We start from the raw sequence: 21,893 nt of genomic DNA on the forward strand, positions 1-21,893 counted from the left end.
CCATTATGATCCATTTCATGCCCACAATTAATCTCCTCCATCCCCACCCATACCTGCAGGAGTTGATGCTATTTTTTACTTGCTCGCAGCTCTGTATTTTCTTAACCTTGTCCTCAGCCTTCTGTGATGTTTTTGGATGGTATTTACTAATCAACCAATGAGTGTTCCAAACCTCAGTCTGGTGCTCCAGCTGTGCCTCTGGGCATTCCAAGCCTCATTCTGGTGCTCCAGTTGTTTCTTTCAATGCATTCCAAGCCTCATTCCGGCAAAAATGTGACTACACTTCCACGGGGAATCCCGTGGCAACTTCTATACCCACGGGATTCCTGCAATCCCCATTCCCATGCAGCTCTCTAGTCCCAAATGTCAATCCTCAAGGGCTGTTGGGTTTTCAGTATTTCCAAAATGAACAAGTATTACAAACGCGAAGAACTTAATTTGACTTTATTAGGTTAATTATTAATTCTGAAAGTGTTATACAGTTGTTGGCAAGGTCAAATTAATATATCCAAAAAACAGATACAATTAAGAATTAAATTAACACTTTATAAACACACAGCTATTCTTATGTGGCATAACTGAATGAATATTGATTGCTTTCTGGTAAAGGTGGAGTTTGTCTAATTTACTGGCAACTCTGTTGCTTAGGGGTTGCCACAGGAAAGATGTTACCACATTTTACCAACTCGGGAATTCTTGAGCATGTTTCTCTTGACTAAGATTTCAGGTATTCGCATGCAAGGTGCTTCAAGATTACCAAACAGCACAGTCTATGTTGTGGAACCTGGGTATTTAGGTCAGTCTTGTCCTATTCTCATTTGATAACAGTAATTTTATGTGCAGTGTATCACAGTTAAAATTGTGTATATATTTGATTTTACAGAATGTGTGGCATATACTTCCAGGGGTTAACTTTTATAACAGGCTGCATAGGTGGTCAGTGCACATAGATGCATATATTACACCTTAGTGCTTTTTATAAAATTGTCTCTTTGGAAATTAATGCACAAAATTACAGTTGCTCAAGACAATAAGGAGCCATTTTACTAAAGGGTTGCCAAGTGTAACGGTCTTGCTGCACGGCAAATTGGAAGTACTGCAGGCCTAACATGCCCTCTGTTAGTAGTTCCGCCCCTAGCACATTTCTGGTGCTACTGGAAATTCCCCAAAAATATTACCGCTGAGTTAGCACAGGAGCCCTTACCGCTACCTCAGTGGGTGACAGTAAGTTCTCCCCCCCCCCCCCCCCCCCCCCGAAATGGTCTCATGGTAAGTGCAAATTTACCGCATGCCCATTTCTTTTTTTTCCAGGATTTTTACTCACTGCGGTAAGAAGAACCTCGGCATACGGCAAAAACGGCTAGCGTAGTGCCTCTTTTACCGCAACTTATTAAATGGGCCCCTAAGTGCATAAATGTAAGTCCTCCCTCTGACCATGGGATCAGATATATCACTTAAAGTATATCACATAAAATGAGGGGCTCTGTTTTCTGAGTGTCTGTATGTGCATGTACCTTCAAATAATTTATAAAATTACCCCAATAATGTTTAGTAACTTTGGCTTTATACTGACACATGAAAAATCTTCTAAATATATTAGTTAGAGCTATTAGAGTATCTTGGGCCGTGGAAGACTGATATATCGATTGAACAGCTGGAAGATAAGTGATCCTTATACATTTACAAATTTGAGTGTTTAGGAATCACGATATTAAAGTTGTGGAGGTTTTTCAGCCGGTGATGATTAGATGGAGCTCCCTTAGGTTGTGTTTCAACAAAGGAGTATCTATCCGTATTTGAGGCTTTTCCTCCATTGAATTACCACAGTAATTATTACATATAGTATAAGGACTTAGAATTGGTTTGTTTAACATGAAAAATCTTAACATTTGTTTAGTCAAAGTTCAAAGAAAATACCTTATTTGAGATACAGTATTTTAGAGGTAGTTTCCAAACTGTGCAGGCAAGTGCAAACCTGTCAATATTTTTACTGGTAGATTAGGTTTTGTACCAGTTTTCAAAAGAAAATATGTGATTTTTTTTTTTCTTTTGGGCAAAATGTAGCTGTCTCTGGTAAAAGGTGACTAAAGTAGCAGATCCAAATTGTTGAGAGTGGCCGGTTTTTCATATCATGGGTCCATAAGCAGTCTGAATAAGTTACACATTTGAATTTCTGTAACTTTTTAATCTTTTCACATAAAAGGATGGGGGTTGGACTGTTGTATTGCAAATTGTTTGCTTTAGCAGAATTCATTAAAACCTCATTTTTTTTTGTTTCTGGTGACTTTAGTCACTTTTTCCCAGAGATGGTCACTAATAACTCAGGTAGGACTGGAGTTGCGCTACTGCATTTGAATGTGTTAACATCGTTAGTGCACATTAACTAGATACCCATGGTAAAATAATGTGTATTAATATACACTACTGTGGTAGTGCATGTTAGTAACTGTATCCCATACTTTTGAAAATGCACAACTACTTGCAGTACTGTCTCCTTGGCTCTGTGTACAGCTCTACAGCAATCTGAGTGAAAGTTGATGAGTTGTGGATCAACGCATATGCTTTTGCCTCCTTTATAGGTTGTGCAGTTTTCAGGCATCTTTTTTAGTGGGCTAAATGGTTTTTCAAAATTACCCTCTTAATATTTTACTTCAGTTAGTCAGAAAATTGCTTGCTTCTTCATCCCTCCAAATCAATTCAGATTTGTGGGGTTTATACACTGTTGCCAGCAGATGGAGACTGAGAACCACTGATTTGATGACATCACCTTTCATAAGGACCTGTGCAACCCACAGCCGGCCAGCCAGTATTTCTCAGTCCCCAGCAGTTGGTAGGTGAGGTAGGCCTGTACATCCTTGATCTGGCTCTGAGGTGCCTTTGATTTAGGAGCAGGGGTTGGGTCTCTACTGTTGGAAACATCACAGCCTGTGTTGTCTATTGACTTAAAAAAGAAAAAGATAAAACAAGATGGCTAGGATTGGCTTGGCAAGTAGTACAAAACTCATTGAGGCCAGGTCTCTCCTCATTCTCACTACTACTGGTTGTGAGCATTTGGCTGCTGTACCTCCTGTCCTCCTCTTCGGAGTGGGCAAGTGCTGTTAACAGGTGGTCCAGTAGCTGAGATTTTCTTCATGTCCTGAGGTTGATGGCAGTGGCCTTGGATTTGGCAGCAGGGCCCACATGTGTCTGTTGCAGAGTGCACTGCTGTGCCAGTGATCTGCTCAGTCCTGGGATCAGTGGGTGATCCTTCCCATTCAGGATGGGGCTTTGGCCATTGTGGCTGACAGGGGACAATCTGTTTTGGGGAGTGGCCCTGGAGTCTCCAGCATGGGTTCAAGTGATAATGGATGCAAATTTGTGGTTGGGGGTGCACATTGTCTGAACCAAATGGCTCAGGGTTGCTGGTCATCAGAAGAAGTACAGTGGCTCATCAAGTGCTCACAAGTGAAAACTGACCAGCTAGCACTCTAAGGGGGAAAGTATTTGTTTTGACATGAACTACCATTAAGGCATGTTATTTTACATTTAACCCCAGTTATTAGTAACTAGGCCTTATTGTATAAAATGGACCCCAAGATAAAATAGCACAGGTTAGTGGTAAAAAAAACATATCTTAACAGTAGCCTGTACTGATAACTGGTCCTGTTGCTGTCTTGTTTCCTTTTAGAGGAGATGTTCAGTAGTTTGCTTTGTTACAAAACTCATATGTCTGAACAAAGAAATTTTAGCTGGTAGGCCCTAACTTCTTCTTCATCATGCTCTGTGCATAAAATGAATCTGTTATGTAAAAGCAGACTTATTCTTGAACTATATATATATATTTTTATTTTTAGGTTTCACAATATATCCTGGTGACCGGTGGGTTCTAGAGACTGGCAGATTTTATGACATCACAATAGAAGTATTTGATAAATCAAGTAACAAGGTTTACTTATCTGATGTGAGTGAATGTTTACACATGATAAGACCTCTAATTTTTATTAAAGAATGATTAACTTGAAAAGTGAATACCATACCATTTTGTAATTCTTTATAAGGAAAATCAAAATTTTCCTTCCCTTCCTTTTCAGTTGGGCTTCCAGATGCAATCTTTGTTGGCCTTTGGCACCATGAACCTTCATTTGCAATTACCTTCCCTAATTATCCAGTCTTTGCACTGACAGTCTATGTCCCTGGCTTCTTCTGGAGTTAGCCCTAAATCCAGAGAGTGAATGTCACCGTTCAGAGATGTGCTGAGACTCTGTTCCGCTGGGGGCTTTGCAGTGTCTCTTGCCAGCCAGTGGAGCAGCAGGGGGGCCCCAGGAACTGAACCTTGGCTTTTCACACAGTGGTGTGCACTGCCCCTGAGTTGCATGGCCAGTCCTTATTACTTTAATTTTTAAAGGACATTTGGCAAAGTTGGCCATATGGTATTGTGTGCTTGCTTTTAACTTTAAAATTAAAATCTGACATTTTTGTTAATTTAGTTGCTTTAATTAACTGTAACATTAATAAATCTTTCTCGTGAGCATGATTCTTTTTCATGTTGTAGATTGTATTAGTTCATTATTCAGAACATTTAGTGATAGCAACTCAAGGCACAATATCTTATTCACTACCTCACACTCATTATTCATGTGTCTGTCAGTAAACTTTAATGTTCTGAAAAGAATTATATTATAATTTCAGTAATTTATTTTACCAACATTTCAAGGATAACATTTAGAATGCCATATCTTAAATGTACACTTTGTAAGTATAACATAGTAGGTTTGTTTTAGTTTTCCTTCTGCTTGCATGTTCAGTGACGATAGTTTCTAGTTAAAATGATTGTTTCATTTTTAGAATATCCGAATTGAAACAGAACTGCCCAAAGAGTATTTTGAGGTTCTAGAATCTTCTCTGAATGGCTCCTATCATCATGTAAAAGCTGTGAAGAAGGGCCAGACTGTCATTGATGCAGCTTTGACATCTATGGTAGATCAAGTATGTTTATTTTATTAAGTGTTGATTATGAGCTTTTGTCTCTATCAAGATGCCATATAAAGGTTAACGTAAATCGCTTCAGTGATGTATAATGTATTAAAATCATCATAGACATGGGCACATAGAAAATTGCATATCTTTACTTTGTAACTTGTCACTGCAGGATCTTTATACCTCTTTGTTCTTTACTTGCTTAATCTTAGCCTCACACTGAAATTACCAAAGGTGCAGTCCCTACAGCTGGGGAAAACCAAAATTTGACTCTTCCAAAGTTGCAGATAATTTGCTTTCCTTATATGAAATATTTTGGTAGGCATTTATCTTGTCAAAAAGTAAAATTTATTCCACAGTTTTCTGGCATTGAGCTTCAGGGCTCTAAAATTTAAGGGGATCAATATTCAGAGTGATTTTAAATAGGCAGGAGAGGTTCCTGCCCAATTAAATCATTTTGGAGTCGATATTCAGTCTAGAATGACAAGCGCCTGGAAAGCCACTTTCGGCTTCATGCTGAATTAACCCCAGATATTCAATGCAAGTATGTCCCCAGAAATTAACCAGGCCCCGGCCTACATTCAGACTGGTGTCCGGTTAAGTCGCCGCATAAAACCTTAGGACAGTTTTTTTTTCTTTGCTTTTCTAACTTTGGGGTCCTTTTACCAAGCTGTGGTAAAAGTACTTCTGCAGCGGTGTCAACCTGTGGGTTTGCCACGCGCCGAGGTCCCCTTTTACCATTGAATGTTAAAAGTGAATTTCTGGGCAAGGAATGGAAATGGTGATGTGGTAAGTGAAACACTTGCCGCACGGCCATTTCCCGGGGAAATACTTACCGCCACCTATTTAGGAGGTGGTAAGGGCTGCCACACTAACTCAGTGGTAACCAGGCAGCACGTGGCATTGCCCGATTACTGCCGGGTAAGCCCCGACACAGAAAATTTAAAAAGGTGTGCTGGAAATGTCACGTGGAGGGGGCAGGCATATGCCAATGCCACAGTAGCTGTACCGCAGCGTTCTAGAAGGGGCCCCTTTATGCAGTAGGTTAGCAGACTAAAAATTGTCGCTAACCAGCTAAGTTACCACTCCACCTTAACTGCTGCCGGCTCGCCTCTAGCCATTTAGTTAGGGGATAGCTGGTTAGCGGACATATTCAGTGGCACTAACAATTATCACTGAATATTGGCTGCTGGCTCTCTGAGTAGGGTTTAACTGGGCTTTAAACCATTTTGACTACTGACCCTCTGCCTAGCCCAGTTCCTAATATTCAGCGGCACTCTGCAGTTAATATTAGCTCTGACCATTTCAGCACTCTCTGATTAGTGCCAGTGTAATCCAGAGGCAAAATCTGGGCAGATCCAAGAAGTTATTTGGACACCAGTGACACTCAGTGCCAGTGCCCAGATAAGTAACTGGGCATGTAGGACCTCGTAAACTCAGTCCTAATTATGTCTGGTTAGCTATCCAGGTACTGTACTGAATATTGACCAGATCTGGATAATTTCCAGTGGCCTTGGGTATTCAGTGCCAGTAACCAGATTAGGTGGTGTGCTGAATATCTGGGTCTAATTCAGCCTGCAGTCATCAGTGTTTAAAACAAACCACTGGCCGCTGTGGGTTTGAACTTGCAACTATTCTTTAATGAATGAGGTCATTCATTTCTCTTTTTTTCTTTCTGACACAAGATAAGATTGTATTTGCATTTATTAGTATGCAGTTGGCTCATTAGTACACTTTAAAATTTATTGCATGCTAAATCAGTTTAACATACATTAAGTCAATTATTGTGCATCAAGATTTTATTAAAATGAATGTGTAAAACAAACCAATAAATATCAATGATAATCTCACCTCTTTTGCTGTCACCTGAAGCAACTGGCATCCTACATTGTAACACAGTATGTGACAGTCTGCCCAACAGTCACATTCATTATCAATTCATGATTAAACCAACATTGAATGTGGTATAAAATATTTGATCCTGGTCTTTCTTTGCCATTTCTGGGACTTCACTGTTTGTGATTGTTTTTTCTTTTCAATTGTGATCCCTCCGGGGACAGAAAAATGCCTACTACTCTTGACAGTAGAAGTCCATGATGTTGAAGCCCACTCTAGCCTATCCTAATCTGTCTTGTCATATATGGGTCATAGACCATAGAAGTCTGCCCAGTACTATCTGAGACATCTGAGGGGAGTTTTGATAGCGGTCTATAAAATGATGAGTGGAGTGGAACGGGTAGATGTGAATCACTTGTTTACTCTTTCCAAAAATGAAGCTACAAAGTAGTAAATTTAAAACAAATTGGAGATATTTCTTCACGTAACATGTAATTAAACTTTGGAATTTGTTGCTAGAGAATGTGTGGTATAAGCAGTTAAGCGGGGTTTTAAAAAGGTTTGGATAACTTTCTAAAAGAAAAGTCCATAAACCATTATTAAGATGGACTTGGGGAAAATCCACTGCTTATTTCAGGGTTAAGCAGCATAAAATGTACTGTTTTGGGATCTTGCCAGGTACTTGTAGCCTGGATTGGCCACTGTTGAAAACAGTACTGGGTTTGATGGACCTTCGGTCTGCCCCAGTATGGCAACGCTTATGCTTGTTATGTTCTTAACTACTGGATTTGCCATTTAAGCCCTCTCCAGCCCATCCTAAACTGTCTTTCCATAGAAGTCTGCCTGGCATTGGCCTTAGTTATTCACAAAATCCCAAAAAGGAAAAAAAATAAATAAATCAACACCTCACTAATAACTTATAGGTATTTTAAACACTAAATAAAATGAATATAAAGTGTGTAGTGATAAACTCAAAATATGATATAAATACAATATAGTGTTGAGAAGTGCTCAGTTCACAAGTCCGTCATAAATATAGTGACTGACTGAGTAGAGAACCATCATTGCACCACTCACATTTCTCAAATCATGCAGAGTGCATATAATTCCTGCACTAAATCCAGGTGATACAAGGCGTTCTTCCTTGTCATGTTGTTAATGTGAGCTATAAGAACTGTGTTGGACTCTAATCCAAGCTGTATAAATGTATGAAAGAAATATATGAACCCAAAACACAGCCAGATATATTAACAAAAACTAGACCAATGTCCCAGTCCTAATCAAGCCCTAGAAAATTTGCTGTGCTGTACTTATCTGAACAGTCTTGGATCCTTAATCGGAGACTCTATAGATGTAAGCATTTCACAAAACAACGTGAGTGGAGTTGATCAATACTCACTCCAAAATCTTCACCCCCCCCCCCCCCCCCCAATAATAAATTGTTAAAAAACGTCAAATGCTTCAACAAATGCCCAATGTGGAATTCCCTCATTTAAAACAAATTGGAGATAGTATTTTTTCACTCAACCTGTAATTTAAAGTTCTTTAAATGTATTTGAAAGCTCACCAAAGCAATGTTTGAAGTCCTGACTGAGGATCCGTAAGCAATTTGGGTCACCCTCTTCTTCAGTGCCAAAGCCAACTGCATGCCCAACATCCATGCCATGCTGCAGAGACATCAGATCACATCCTTGGATCACATCTTGAGATCGTTGGGGCATTGATTTAATTTAAAGAATCAGTCTGGTCAGTGGATGCTGCAAGATTGAAGCTGGTTATTCAAGCCAGGTCAGGAGCTAAGCTTCAGACAGCCCTCTAGGAAGCTGATGTAACTTTGTGTGCTTTGCACCCCTTACACTTATCATGTTACAGCACACCTGCAAACCTCACTGTTCCAAAACACATTTTACTTATTGCTTCCCCACCCCACCATCTCTTTCTCTCACATCTGTTTCCACACTCGTTCACCTCTGCCTCTCACACATTGGGCTTCTGAAAAGTCTCTCATTCAATCCAATCATCCCCTCTCCTTTAACTTGTGTCCCTAGATCCAAAGGCGGTCCTCCAATCTGCTCTAGCTTCAACCAATTTGTTATCCACCTCGCTTCCCAAGTCCATACTTCTTCACTTTCCTCTGCTGCAGTCTGGAACCTCTCTTTACCACCTGCTACCATCTTGTATTTCTCCTTACCACTGCTACTGCCACCACCTCCAATACACTCAGTCCTGCTTTGGCAGTCTTCTTACATGGCTGCTCAAGGTTCCATCCTACATAAAGCCGCCTGTATTTTACACTTGCACCTTGCAGTTTAGTAATAAAACAGTGAAACTCTTGGTGCTGTTGCAGAATCACTGAGGATAAATCTGTGTAAATAGTTACGTCGTCTGTCCCAGCCAGTGACTTCAGTTTGGCCATCAGTTGCTTTTTGATTTTAAAATCATGTACATGTATGATAATGTTCCAGTGAGAATTGGCACATCCTGATCTCACTGCTCTATGAGCTCTGCCCAGCTCTTTATCTCCTTATCCTCCAGGTCTGGCATCTCCTCACCCAACACCATCTTAAAACTTTTGCCTTATCTTCCACGGAGTTCCCATAATGTTCTAACTTGTTATAGAAGAATTTATTTGGAATGGTGAAGGGAACCTGACTCCAGGTTGTTATAACCAAGGCTTTCAGCTAGATTTGATGCTATGTGATATTACATTTACTTTAGTATGTTTCATATGATTTATTTGTTGAGTTGTCATTCTGTGTATCCACCATCGTATATATGTTTTTTCTTTATAGAGTACATTTGGTTCTTTTATTGTTAATATCACGTTTAGTCCATGATAGTGGTCTGTTGTTGTTGTTGTATGCTTGAGATGAACACAACATATTGAAGTACAGAGCATAATCCAATGTAGAAGTTCTAAATTAAATTGTCTATTGTAGGATGGAGGTGTCCATACGCTGCCTATCCCAGTACGAAACCAGCAGGAAGTTGAAATATATATCCCAATAACACTTTCACCAAGCATTTTGACATTTCCATGGCAACAGAAAGCAGGATCCTATCAATACATAATAAAGGTACTTTTGGTTACGTGTATGCATAACATAAAAAAAAAATATTTGTCAAGCTGGCTACGCAGTAGCTAAAGTAGTAAATGGTGATCTTGTGCGTTATAGTGTATTTTTGTTCTAAAAATATATTAACATACAGATTTACTATTCAAGGTCATGCAGGGAATTGTCCCTGTCCATATGCGCTTGGCAGTACCAGCAATCACCTCCTTGCCTACTGTTATTGCCATAACTATGATCGTTAGATGCTGATACCGAAAGATAAAGACCAAAACCACCAATTTAGTCTGCCCAATAAAATGGTTAGGGTTGAAACCGCTGCTGTGTGCAAGTTACCTACTGTGTCTTTATTGGAGGTTGTAATGGGGCATTGTCAGGAAGACGGATATATCAATGCATTATTCCAGTGCAAAAACTGATCCATTTTTGAGTCGGTAAAGATTTTTTTCCCCCATTGAAAATAGTTTGATAATGGAATTTGTTTTATTTTTTTGCACTAGAGCATGCCTTTGATAAATTTCCTCTTCATTCTTTGTAATGAAGGATACCTGACAATGATCTTCTACAGCTGGTGTGGTGATTGTAACCTTGCTTTAGTGCCGCCTAAATTTTATAGCATCAATTTAATTGCTTTTTTTTTTGGAAGACTTTATTGTTACTAAGTCAAGAAGACATCATTTTAATTGCCTGTGGGATGAAAATAACCTTATGGTACTTGACTTTATGGAACTGTTAAGCTTGAGCAGATGGCATTTTGTGGTTATTTCCATAAAATTATGTGGCTGCTGTACCCCACTCAGGCGATTGCTCATACACACAAGATGAAAGTTACCCTCTTCTTCTTCTGTGAAACATAAACATTTGCTTTTAGAGGAGATCTGGGTTGGCTTTTGGTAGGATTAAAGGTTTCATTTCCACAGCATATGGCCAATAAAAATACTTTATTAGGCCTTGTCATCACACAAAATAGTTAACTGAGAAATACTAAATATAACATTTATCAGTTCCATTTTGTCTAGTTGTAATTTGTCCATTGGGCCAGAAGTGATGATGCAATTGCAGCAAAGAATTAGATCTTTAAAAAAAAAAAATTAATATTGCTTTTCTCTTTCATCCTCTTTTTCAACTCATGGAATTTTCGTTGAACACTGCTCTGAGACCTTAAAGCTTCCAGTCACTGTCACTGGTTTTGAGCTATAGAAAATGAATCTATTTTAAAATATAGAAGAAATCGTTTATGGCGGGTCCCTGGTGTGCTGACTTGTGAAATGATCTGCTGACTACGAATGCAGTTAATCAGCAGAATCACTGAGCTGCATGTCCTCGGAATTTACAGCCATGCTAGAAGGAGCAATTTAGAATTTGAACCAGTTAAAAAATATATATATATATCTTGTAGGAGGAAATGAAATTGAATAAAGGGTGTAACTTGCCATGCCCATCCTCACCTATTGAGAGTGACAGGCTGCAATCCCTTTTCTTTTTGTGCTTGTAAAGAAAGTTTGTTGTATCTAGCACTTCCTTAATTTCAATATGTGAGGAGGCAACTTTTTAAAAAATCATTTATCCGTATAAGTGGATGTTTACAATGGTGAATATTACAACAAAAATGCAGCCTCTGCAGTGCTGGGCAGGGAGTCGGGGAAGGAGGTGCTGCTCCTGTATTTTCTAGTGTAGGCCCCCCTGATATTTTGCTTGGGTACTCGTGGGGGCCCTTTTACAAAGGTGCACTGAAAAATGACCTGCTGTAGTGTAGACCCGTGTTTTGGGCGCGCGCAGAATCATCTTTCAGCGCACCTGTAAAAAATGCCTTTTTAAAATTTTTGCTGAAAATGGCTGTTCGTCAAAATGAAAATAGCCATGCGTCCATTTTGGGCCTGAGACTTGCCGCCAGCCATTGACATAGTGGTAAGGTGTATGTGCGTAAAATGCCGATTACCGCCTGCGGTAGCTGGGCAGAAACAAAATTGACGAGCGTAGGCACCTACGCAGCTTAGTAAAAGGGCCCCTTAATTTGTACTTCTGCCACTGGCTATTAATCTAAGTAAAAAGGCTATGTTGTTCATAATGTGTGCAATTTTATTTGCATTTTTGTGGTAGCGTTCCTGGAATGAGCTTAGACTCGGGGAGGCAACAATGCATGGAGTCTTGCATTTTCAAAACTATATTCTGACCCTCCCCTCCCCCACCCCCAACACAGAAAAACATGGGCACTTTTCACAGGGAAGAGTATATACATCCTTTCTTTGAAAACCATCTTTTGGACTTTGCATCAAAATGTGCAGTTTTGAAAACCGCCTATACAGGTTTAACTGGGCAGGAATAAAGGACATGCAAAACCCTGTAATGACGACACGTTTCTTAATATTTTGTTTCTTCTTCACATTTCAGGCTCATGGTGGAAGTGGAAATTTTACTTGGTCGTCTTCCAACCATGCGGTCGCTACTGTCACAGTTAAGGGAGTTATGACCACGGGCAGTGATATTGGTGTCAGTGTTATACAAGCACGTGATGTTCAGAACCCACTACACTATGGGCAAATGAAGGTACATCTGCCGGTTTTCCTTACTTCATTGCAGGTTTTCTCCAGCATTTCTGCTGATGGTAACAAACTTGTTTCCTATAACCTGAGGAACTGAATTGCTTGGTGATGAAATTCCATATCTTCAATTTTACCTTAAAGGGACAGTGGATGAATGATTAGACATTTATTGGAGGTTTCTTTAACTGTCGTATTTTTAATGAAACCCAAGGTAGTGAGCAGAAAAGCAATTGAAAGTTAAGAGCAAACTTTTGAAACTTGGTAACTGAGTAGTTGAATCATTGTATTGGAGTCTCTTTTATGACCTATTAGAAACCAATCCACTTAATAAGATACACATTTGAGTGCATGCATCACCTGTGTGGCACTTCAGGCTTTCCAGAGTTGGGTCCTTTCACCTGTTGCTTTACCATCCAAGGAACTGGACCAACTTTGTGCTTTTGTAATCAAAAAGATATTAAACTGTAATCCCAGAGGAACTTGTTAATGCAGTTGGAACCACAAATCTTTCTACACCTGACCTGATAAGAACTGTTTTTCTGTATTGCATGCATTATGTTCTGTGTCTGAAATTGCAGTGTTCCAGGGAGACCCACTTCAGTGCTAGAAAAAATTGATCTACATGTAGAATGTCATTAACTCATTGTGCAGCCAGTTTTCAAATTTACCTTGTCAATTGAGTACATACTCTCCAGGCAGAAAACTTCCCTCCCCTTAGTACACAAAATTGCACGCACAATACATGGATCTTTAACTGTGGCAAAATTGAGCACGGCCAGGGATGGGCTTATGTCTGGGGGGTGGTATATGCATACTTTACTGTGCATACATACAGCCTCCCCCCCCCCCCCCCCCAGTTTCACATTTTCAAAGGGATTCTCCTTAGGGAGATTGCACCTGCAGGATTTGAAAATTGCTTCCTGTTTAGAATTTCTGTCTAAACTGTTTTAGGACTAGTCTTGTTCAGGGAGGATTACAACTTAATGCACTAGTATATGGCAAAAAATAGTAGCCTGGGAAATATTGGCCCAGTGCTTTAAAACCTTAAGGAGATTCATCAGCATCTCCAAAGGATTAGTCCATTCTTGTGGGTTGTCCCTGTCTACCAGCAGGTGGCAATAGACATTAAATTAGAACTTTGCTACATAAGGCTGCTCTGTTTTAGATTCCATTCAGTATCTCTCTATCTCTAGGCTCCTGTTTCTTTTCTGAGGTTTCTATGAGCTTCTGGGGCAAAAGCTTTATATATTGGCCTTTTGGGTGTAAATCTGGTGGTGCCAGTACCCTCCCCGTCCATCCCACCACATCTCGGTCCTGTGGTGGTCTCCTGGCCTTTTCTTGGGGCAAAGGCTTTCTGTCTGAGCCTTTTGGGTGTAAACCTGGGTGCTAGGTCTCTCCCCTCCCCCCACCTCTTCCCTCTGCAGCTTCTCCTGCCTTTGGTTTCTCTTTTTATTCTCTACCAAGGAATTTTACTGCAGTGTTTTGTGCCTAAGAATCAGAAGTCACCTCTTTCTTTACTGTGATGAGGTATTCAGATTTTACATTTGGTTGCAGAATTGGTTAAATGCTGTTCCCAGTGTGGGAGCCAGCAAACAGCATCAGGGCAGTGCACCATGTGTGTTATACACCTTTTATTTAGAGAGCTTGAGTCCCCTCAGTTTTTTTCTGACGGAGGGCAGTAACTTTAAACACAAAAAAACAAAACAATCTGAAAGTTTTCCTCACTTCATTTGTAGAAATTTCTTTTTGTTACCAAAACTCTATTTATATTAGTGATACAGGTATTCCTTCTTTCAGCACCTTTACAAAGGAGTTTAGTAGAGTCAAGCTTAGTGCTGTTGGCTCCAGTGACATAGCTACATGGGGCCTGAGGGGGCCTGGGCCCCTATAGATTTGGCCCTGGCCCCTCTGCCAATGATCCCCTTGAACCCCCCCTCCTGCCACCAACTCTCCCCCGCCATCGCCGCCCGCCCTGCCGCCGCATCAGATACCTCGTTTGCTGCAGCCGAAGAGAGTCTTCAGTTCAGCGCCGGAGTAGCGCCATTGTTCAATGAAGTTCCTGCTGTGATCATGCAGGATGTAAGGCGTCAGAACCAGCTGATCACAGCAGGAACTTGGTTGAACGAAGGCGCTACTCCGGCGCTGAACTGAAGAAGACTCTCTTCAGCTGCAGCAAACGAGGTATCTGATGTGGCGGCGGGGCGGGCGACGGCGGGGGAGGGTTGGTGGCAGGAGGGAGGTTCAAGGGGGTCATCAGCAGGCGGGTCCAATGCGGCTGCTGGGGGGGTGGCGGCGGGGGGGCGGCTAAACAGCCCCCCACCTCTGGCTCCCCCTTCCCAGCGAGGTCTGGCTACGCCTCTGGTTGGCTCCATGTTTCTGTGAGGAGTTTTTTTTTCAGAGGCTAGTGCACTGTTCCTGTGTCTCTCCTGGTCTCCATGATGACAACAGAAGAGTGGTTATCATGCTGTAGTAGAATTTTCTCCAGGTACAGTATTAAAGTGCTTTGAGAGGAAGAATAGTTTTTTCTGGAAGGTGGCTGGCTTCCAACCTGAAGGTCACAGGTTCAAGGCTGATTTGTGCATAATAGTAGAAGCTGTGGAACTCATCTCTATTTCAAATGGGGCATATTTTACTTCACTCTCCCATGTTGCTTGTCTTAACGAGCAGTTAATTGCATGGCTGGGACAGCTAACACTTTGCTACAGTGCTAAAGGTTAGCTGTGTTGGTTTTCCACAGCAGATCTGCTCTCTGGTATTGCACACTGACCCTGGCGAAAACTTTTGTAATGATGAAACAAAAAAGTGAGGAGAATGGATGAGGATACCAACTGTTTTATATTTATTCACTTAAAAAATTCACTTAAAAAATTACATGTGCATAAACAGCGACCCGACACGGCCGTGTTTCGGCACAATGGCCTGCTTCAGGGGTCTTTATAACCTCCTCTCCTAAGAGTTATCGGCAAATTGTGAAAAAGCTTTTTCACAATTTGCCGATAACTCTTAGGAGAGGAGGTTATAAAGACCCCTGAAGCAGGCCATTGTGCCGAAACACGGCCGTGTCGGGTCGCTGTTTATGCACATGTAATTTTTTAAGTGAATTTTTTAAGTGAATAAATATAAAACAGTTGGTATCCTCATCCATTCTCCTCACTTTTTTGTTTCATCTTCACGGTGTCGTGAGGATTTTTTACCTCCTTTTTTGCCTTCGAAAACTTTTGTAAACCAGCTCCAGCCACTACTGTAAGCAGCACCACTAATTGTATACTGTAGTGTCTCTAAATGCATCTATCTCACTTTTTAATTGTACTGGACAGCTAGTGATATTACAGAAGTACTTCAATGCAGAGGAATAACCTAATGGTTAAAGCAGCCAACTGAAAGTGAGGACAGAGATTCAGAGGTTGCTGGTTTAAGCCCCACAGCAGCTTGCTACCAGTAGTGTACAATAATATAAACCAGCCATATTATGCTATACCATCTAGCTCTGACTCTTAGCCACACTAGTTAGTTCTAATGCACAGCCACGCCATCTAGTTCCGGGCACTTTAGCTAGAAGATGGCTCTGACCTTTTAGAGGTAAACGTTTCTTTGGAGAAGATCTAGAGAAGCTGGTTAAAGACCTAGGGGACTCCAAGGTGATTGCCAGAGGACAAGCATAAAGATTCTTTTAAAATCCTCTCGGTTTTGTAAAGCCAAGAGCCTCAGACAAGGCATCATTTGCCTGTTACTCCACAGCTCGCTTCCACTCTGCTGCCCCCACCCTCATGGTTATTTTTTCCCTCTTTTGTTCCTTACCCTAATTTCCTCATTTTCATGAATCATGAATCCTTTCCCCCTATTCCTCCTTTTCCACCCTATGCTTCATCTTCTGGTTTCTCTACCTCTTCTACTTCCTACCATTCCTGGCTTCTTCCCCTCACCTTTTTGGCTGGTCCGAGCACAAGAGGAGTAGCAGGAGAAAGGAAAATCAGTGTAAGACCCAGAGTCAATATGCATGCATGCACGCACTTGTAGTTCCTTTTGAAACTCTTCCTTGGCATGAGTTTTCTTGGTTCAAGGAACTTTATGCAGGAGAAGGGGACAGGGGACCCTACAAGGTATTTAAACATGTGCCAAATAACTCCAAGGCCTGGACTGATGTCATTGCTGTTTAGCTCCCTGAAGATTTCTGCAAGCAGTAGACAGACCACCGTTTCTAGTTTTGAACAGAGCAAGGTCTGTGGAGTATGCCTGAGACCAAAGAGGGTATGCCATGACCCACCCACGTCAGTCCTTGATTAAACTCTTGTGAGATAGAGATTCATGTCAGTTATAAGAATATGTATACTTAAGTTTGTAAATATATGCTAAGTTTTGAAATGCTGACATTTCTATTATTGTGTCTTTTAGGTCTATGTTATTGAGCCTAGCGGAATGGAGTTCATCCCTTGTCAAGTTGAAGCACGTGTGGGCCAGAAACTGGAATTGCCTCTGAGAATTTATGGGCTAATGAATGGAGAAACAAACGATGTGGTCACACTGAGTGACTGTTCTCATTTTCATTTGGTGGTTGAAGTAGACAACCCTGGTATATTCAAACCACTGCAAGGTGATCTTTCTCTATGCTTACATTTAGTACAGATAAAGACACCTATAAATTATTTCTCTTCATACATTTTGAAGGAGAAGCCTTATTGCAGATCTGTACATTTACTCCAAGTGGAACTTGCAGGCAGTGGGAAGTCTCTATGTAGTTTCACTTTAAATGTATTGAGGCCAACTGATACCTCACAGACTTCAGGGACAATTGCATGCAGGGACTTCAAAATGAAATCTATTTGTCTCTGGCTCTACCAGCCCTGCTTCTTTGAGGCATAGGAACTTTTTTCTGCAACCTAATTTCACTTGGGCAACTCCTTGGTTACCCAGATATAATGTTATTGAAAATTGCCCTTTAAGTGGTTCCATTTCCTTCGCTACAGAAAGTTTTTTTCTGTAATTAGTGAGTCGCTTACCTGCCAGGTTACCATGGGAGCCCTTACCACCACCACCTCAATGGGTGTCGGTAAGTTTCCTCCCCCCTCACATGACCACGCAATAAATGCAATTTTACCACATGTCTACGTCAATTTTCAACATTTTTTACCTGCTACTGTAAAAAGGGCCCTGGTGTGCGGCAAAAACAACCATGGTCACTGCAACTACAGGACCCTTTTTACTGCAGCTTGGTGAAAGGCCAAAACCTGTCGTTTCTTTCTTTATAGCATTAGCAAAATCCGTCCCTTCATCTCTGAGCACTCTGCCAGAACCCTTATCCACACTCTTATCACCTCTCGTCTTGATAATTGTAACCTGCTTCTCACCGGCCTCCCTCTTAGCCATCTCTCTCCTCTTCATTCAGTCCAAAACTCTGCTGCGCGACTCATCTTCCACCAAAGTCGCTATGCTCACATTAGCCCCCTCCTTAAGTCACACTGGCTCCCTATCCATTTCCGTATTCAGTTCAAGCTTCTCTTATTGGCCTATAAATGTATTCACTCTGCCACTCTCCAGTACTTCTCCACTCTCGTCTCTCCCCCCCCCCCTCGGGTACTCCGTTCTGTAGATAAATCTCTCTTATCCGTCCCCTTCTCCTCTACTGCTGATTCTAGACTCCGTTCCTTTTGTCTTGCTGCACCTCGCGCCTGGAATAGACTTCCCGAGCCTGTGCGTCTAGCCCTGTCGTTGGCCGTTTTCAAGTCCAAACTTAAAGCCCACCTCTTTACCACTGCTTTTGACCCCTAACCACTACTCACTTGCCCTGTCCTTTTTCCTCACCTATTTATTCCCTTACCCTTAATTGTTGTCTGTTTACCTGTCTTATCTAGATTGTAAGCTCTTTGAGCAGGGACTGTCTTTTTTGTGTATGGTGTACAGCGCTGCGTATGTCTTGTAGCGCTGTAGAAATGATAAATAGTAATAGTAGTACGTGCATATGTTTACCCACATATATTTCAGGCAGTTTTATAATGAAGCACTTCCATGTACAGACTTCTGTTTCATGAATGTGTGTTTTTTTGCAGAGAGACTTAAGCCAAATCCTGAATTCTGCAGTGGAATCAGAGTGCAGGCTGAGGCACAAGGCTATACAACACTTCTCGTTAGTTACACACATGGCCACATCCACCTGAGTGCTCGAATTACCATTGCTGCATACCTGCCATTGAAAGTAAGTTGAAATATTACCTCTGGTAGTTGCTCAGAGAGTAGATTAGTGTTGGAGATGATTTTATCTTGTTAATGTTCAGCAAATAAAAACCTCAAATTTAAATCATGCATTTCTCAAATAATGCAAATTTAGGGCCTCCTTTACAAAGCCACGCTACCGATTCCCGGTGTGGCAAGTGAGAGGAAGCCCATTCGATACCTATGGGCTTCCTCTCATTTGCCGCACGGTAATCACTAGCGTGGCTTCGTAAAAGAAGCCCTAAGTTTCTATGATAGAATTAAGGTCTCTTAAACCTAATAAACAAGATACTTTTTCCTTTAAGAGGAAATTTTTAAGTTTATTGGATAATTAAATGTTCTCTGCGTCCTTTCCAAAAGATTTTTCATTTTGCCCCCCTTTAAAAAAATTGCTTATTTGGTATTAATGTTGAAGACTGGGAATTAAAGAACTATCAGATTTTTTTTCAAAATTATCACCTTGCATGTATTAGAAAATATTACATTAATGGCGTGTTTTAATTCTAGACTCTTGATCCATCTTCTGTCGCTTTGGTAACACTGGGATCCAGTAAAGATATGCTATTTGAGGGCGGACCTAAACCATGGGTGCTAGAACCTTCAAAATTCTTCAGAAATATCTCTGCTGAATACACGGAAAGTGTAGGCCTGGCTTTACTTGGTCCTCATGCATCTAGAAATCATCTTCAGCACTGGATTAGAGTTTTGTGTAAAGCATTAGGAGAGCAAGTAGGTATAAATCAAAAGGCTCACGATGAAGGCACTTGCTAAAAATACGATGAGCATTGAGTTTATCTGTCTTCATAAATATGCACCTCTGGAATTTTTGAGATTCTTTATTTTTGTATTTATACAATTTCTGGTACAAGAGTTGTAGACATTTGAGATGATGATTGTGGGGTCGATATTCATAACAATTTAACTGGCCAGGAATAGCTCCTAGCTGGTTAAATCGCTTGTGTTGGGGGTTATCCACTGATATTCAGCAGCACTTAAACTAGTTGGAGTCACTGAATAAATGTCACCACTGGCGGCTAAACTCAAAGCCAGCTATTTTGTGGGTGGTCCAGGACCGGATTTAGCACTTAACGCAGTTTTAAGTGGCAGAATTCAGCACTTAACCACCTAAGTTGAGCGGTCAAATCGGACCGCATAAAAGTCAGTCCTATCTTTGTGATGTCACTTATGCAGCTGAATATCCCACTTAGCAGTAAAAGAGATATCCAGGCGCATAAACACAGGTATTCAATGCCAGTGGCGGACATGGCCTGGCATTGAATATCCGAGAATAAGGCTGCTGGCAGCTAAACAGCATTCTCGCCACCACTGGCTGAATATTGAACCCTGTATTTTTTGTACTTTTTTTTTTTTTTTAAACCCTCTGGCACCAGGTCCTTTTCAGCTTGATAATCAGAGTGTAGTGCACATAGTATCAAGATTTGGCGGTGTGCAAGCTTAATTTTCAGTGCATTAAAGATCTAGATCTTCCTTTGCAACAGTATCGCTACCACATGTTGCAGATTCTCGCCATGTGCTGTAAAATGGCATCTTAATCTGGAACAGAATACAGCTGGTATCTATATTTATGCTACAGTGCTGTTCCTCTCTGGTTCAATCTGCAAACACACACTGCATTTGGCTCTTGTCAGCATCACCATTGTTAATTTCTATAGCACATTCCAGTTTTCTACAGTAAACTTAAAGAGCAGATTTAATTCTTTCAGACTGGGAGCCAGTGCTGTGATTTGAGGAGAGGGGAAACATAATCTGAATGTCCTAATAGCAGTTTAATTGCCATAGACTGAAAAAACTGAAGACATTTAACAGATTATAAGAAGATGCTGTTGTGGAGGTAATTGCAGTAAGGTGTGCTATCATTCAAATTAAAATCGGAGTCCAGAACTCGTTGAAAATGAGAGAGGGCTTGAGTGACCTAATCCAATGGCAAGCAAAAAAAAAAAAAAAAAAAAGTTGATCTGATTACCACATTTAATTGAAGTTTAAAGGAGAGGGATGAGTCTAAGGATACACCCAATCTTTAGGTACCCAGGTTAAGGGATTCTTTTGTGTTACTAAAGAAGTTAAGAACTACTTAGAAATGTTTTAATCTGTCTGTTTTTAAATTGTTGGTTCAGGTTTTGATGCTCTCAAAACTGGACTATTGCAACTCTATTTATATTGGTTGCACAAATTTTTCTAGATCTACTAGAAATCAATTTTTATTAAAGTTTCTCTCATTTCGCTATGCAAAGGCAAAGAGAATTTTTCAATCCACTTTTCCATATCAGGCTGCACAATTTTGGAATTCTTTCTTTCTTTTCTCTTCAGAATTTCTGGGTATTTTCTGTTTGGGAAAGCCCCTAAGACATTTCTTTTTAAGAAATTGTATTAATTTGAGGATTTAAATATTGTAATTCCTGATCAGTTTTTGTCACCTGTAACGAACTTTGTGGTGTGTTTCGGGTTATAAGACTGTAGTAATAATAATCTTTTTGAAGGTACGGACTCCAGAACTGTACTCAATTCTAAATGAGGTCATACCAGAGTCTCATACAGGGGCATAATCACCTTCTTTTTTCTTAATGGCCATTCCTCTCCCTATTCACCCAAGCATCCTTCTACCTGTTTGGCCACCTTAAGATCATCACATCACGATCACTCTCAAGTCGTGCTCCTCTCTTGTACACAAAAGTTCTTCACCCCCTAAACTGTATTTTTTTTCTCATGTTGTTGCAGCCCAAATCCATGACCCTGCAATTTTGTAGCATTAAATCTTAGCTGCCAAATTCTAGACTATTCTTCAATCTTTGCTAGGTCCTTCCTCATGTTATCTACACCATGAGGGGTGTCTACCCTATTACAGATGTTGGTACCATCCACAAAGAGGCAAACCTTACCAGACAGCCTTCCAGTAATATCGCTTACAAAAATGTTAAAAAGAACTGACCCATGAACCTGAACCTTGTAGTACACTACTGAGATCACAGAGAGCATGAAACCAGGTTTGTGGTGGGTGTCAGAAACATGTTTCAAGTTTATTTGAATAATTTACTATTCTGCCCATTACATGCACTATGAGGGCTGGGGAAGGGAAGGATAGAAGTAGATTTCTTGGTCCACATTCCTTTTAAAAACAGTTGCATGAATATTTGAGGGTTTGGTTAGATGGGAATTTGATCTGTGACATATATAGGAGGTAGTTTGGAGATATTTTGTCTAGGGGAAGTTATGCAAACCTTACTTTTGGGTAATATGAAGTATTGAGATGTTTTGATTTCTC

General features: G+C 40.7%; 1 protein-coding gene across 1 annotated transcript in view; it reads left to right on the forward strand.

The window, feature by feature from the left end:
- The window catches only part of NUP210 (nucleoporin 210), a 214,077-nt gene that overhangs the window by 69,990 nt on the left and 122,194 nt on the right, over positions 1-21,893 (forward strand). The window contains 8 exon segments of the mRNA XM_030206772.1: positions 728-796; positions 3,834-3,940; positions 4,825-4,965; positions 9,732-9,869; positions 12,255-12,410; positions 16,799-16,997; positions 18,451-18,596; positions 19,121-19,342. Of these exon segments, the coding sequence (XP_030062632.1) occupies positions 728-796; positions 3,834-3,940; positions 4,825-4,965; positions 9,732-9,869; positions 12,255-12,410; positions 16,799-16,997; positions 18,451-18,596; positions 19,121-19,342 (1,178 nt within the window).

Source organism: Microcaecilia unicolor, chromosome 6 (genome assembly GCF_901765095.1).
Source record: "Microcaecilia unicolor chromosome 6, aMicUni1.1, whole genome shotgun sequence".
NCBI lineage: Eukaryota > Metazoa > Chordata > Amphibia > Gymnophiona > Siphonopidae > Microcaecilia > Microcaecilia unicolor.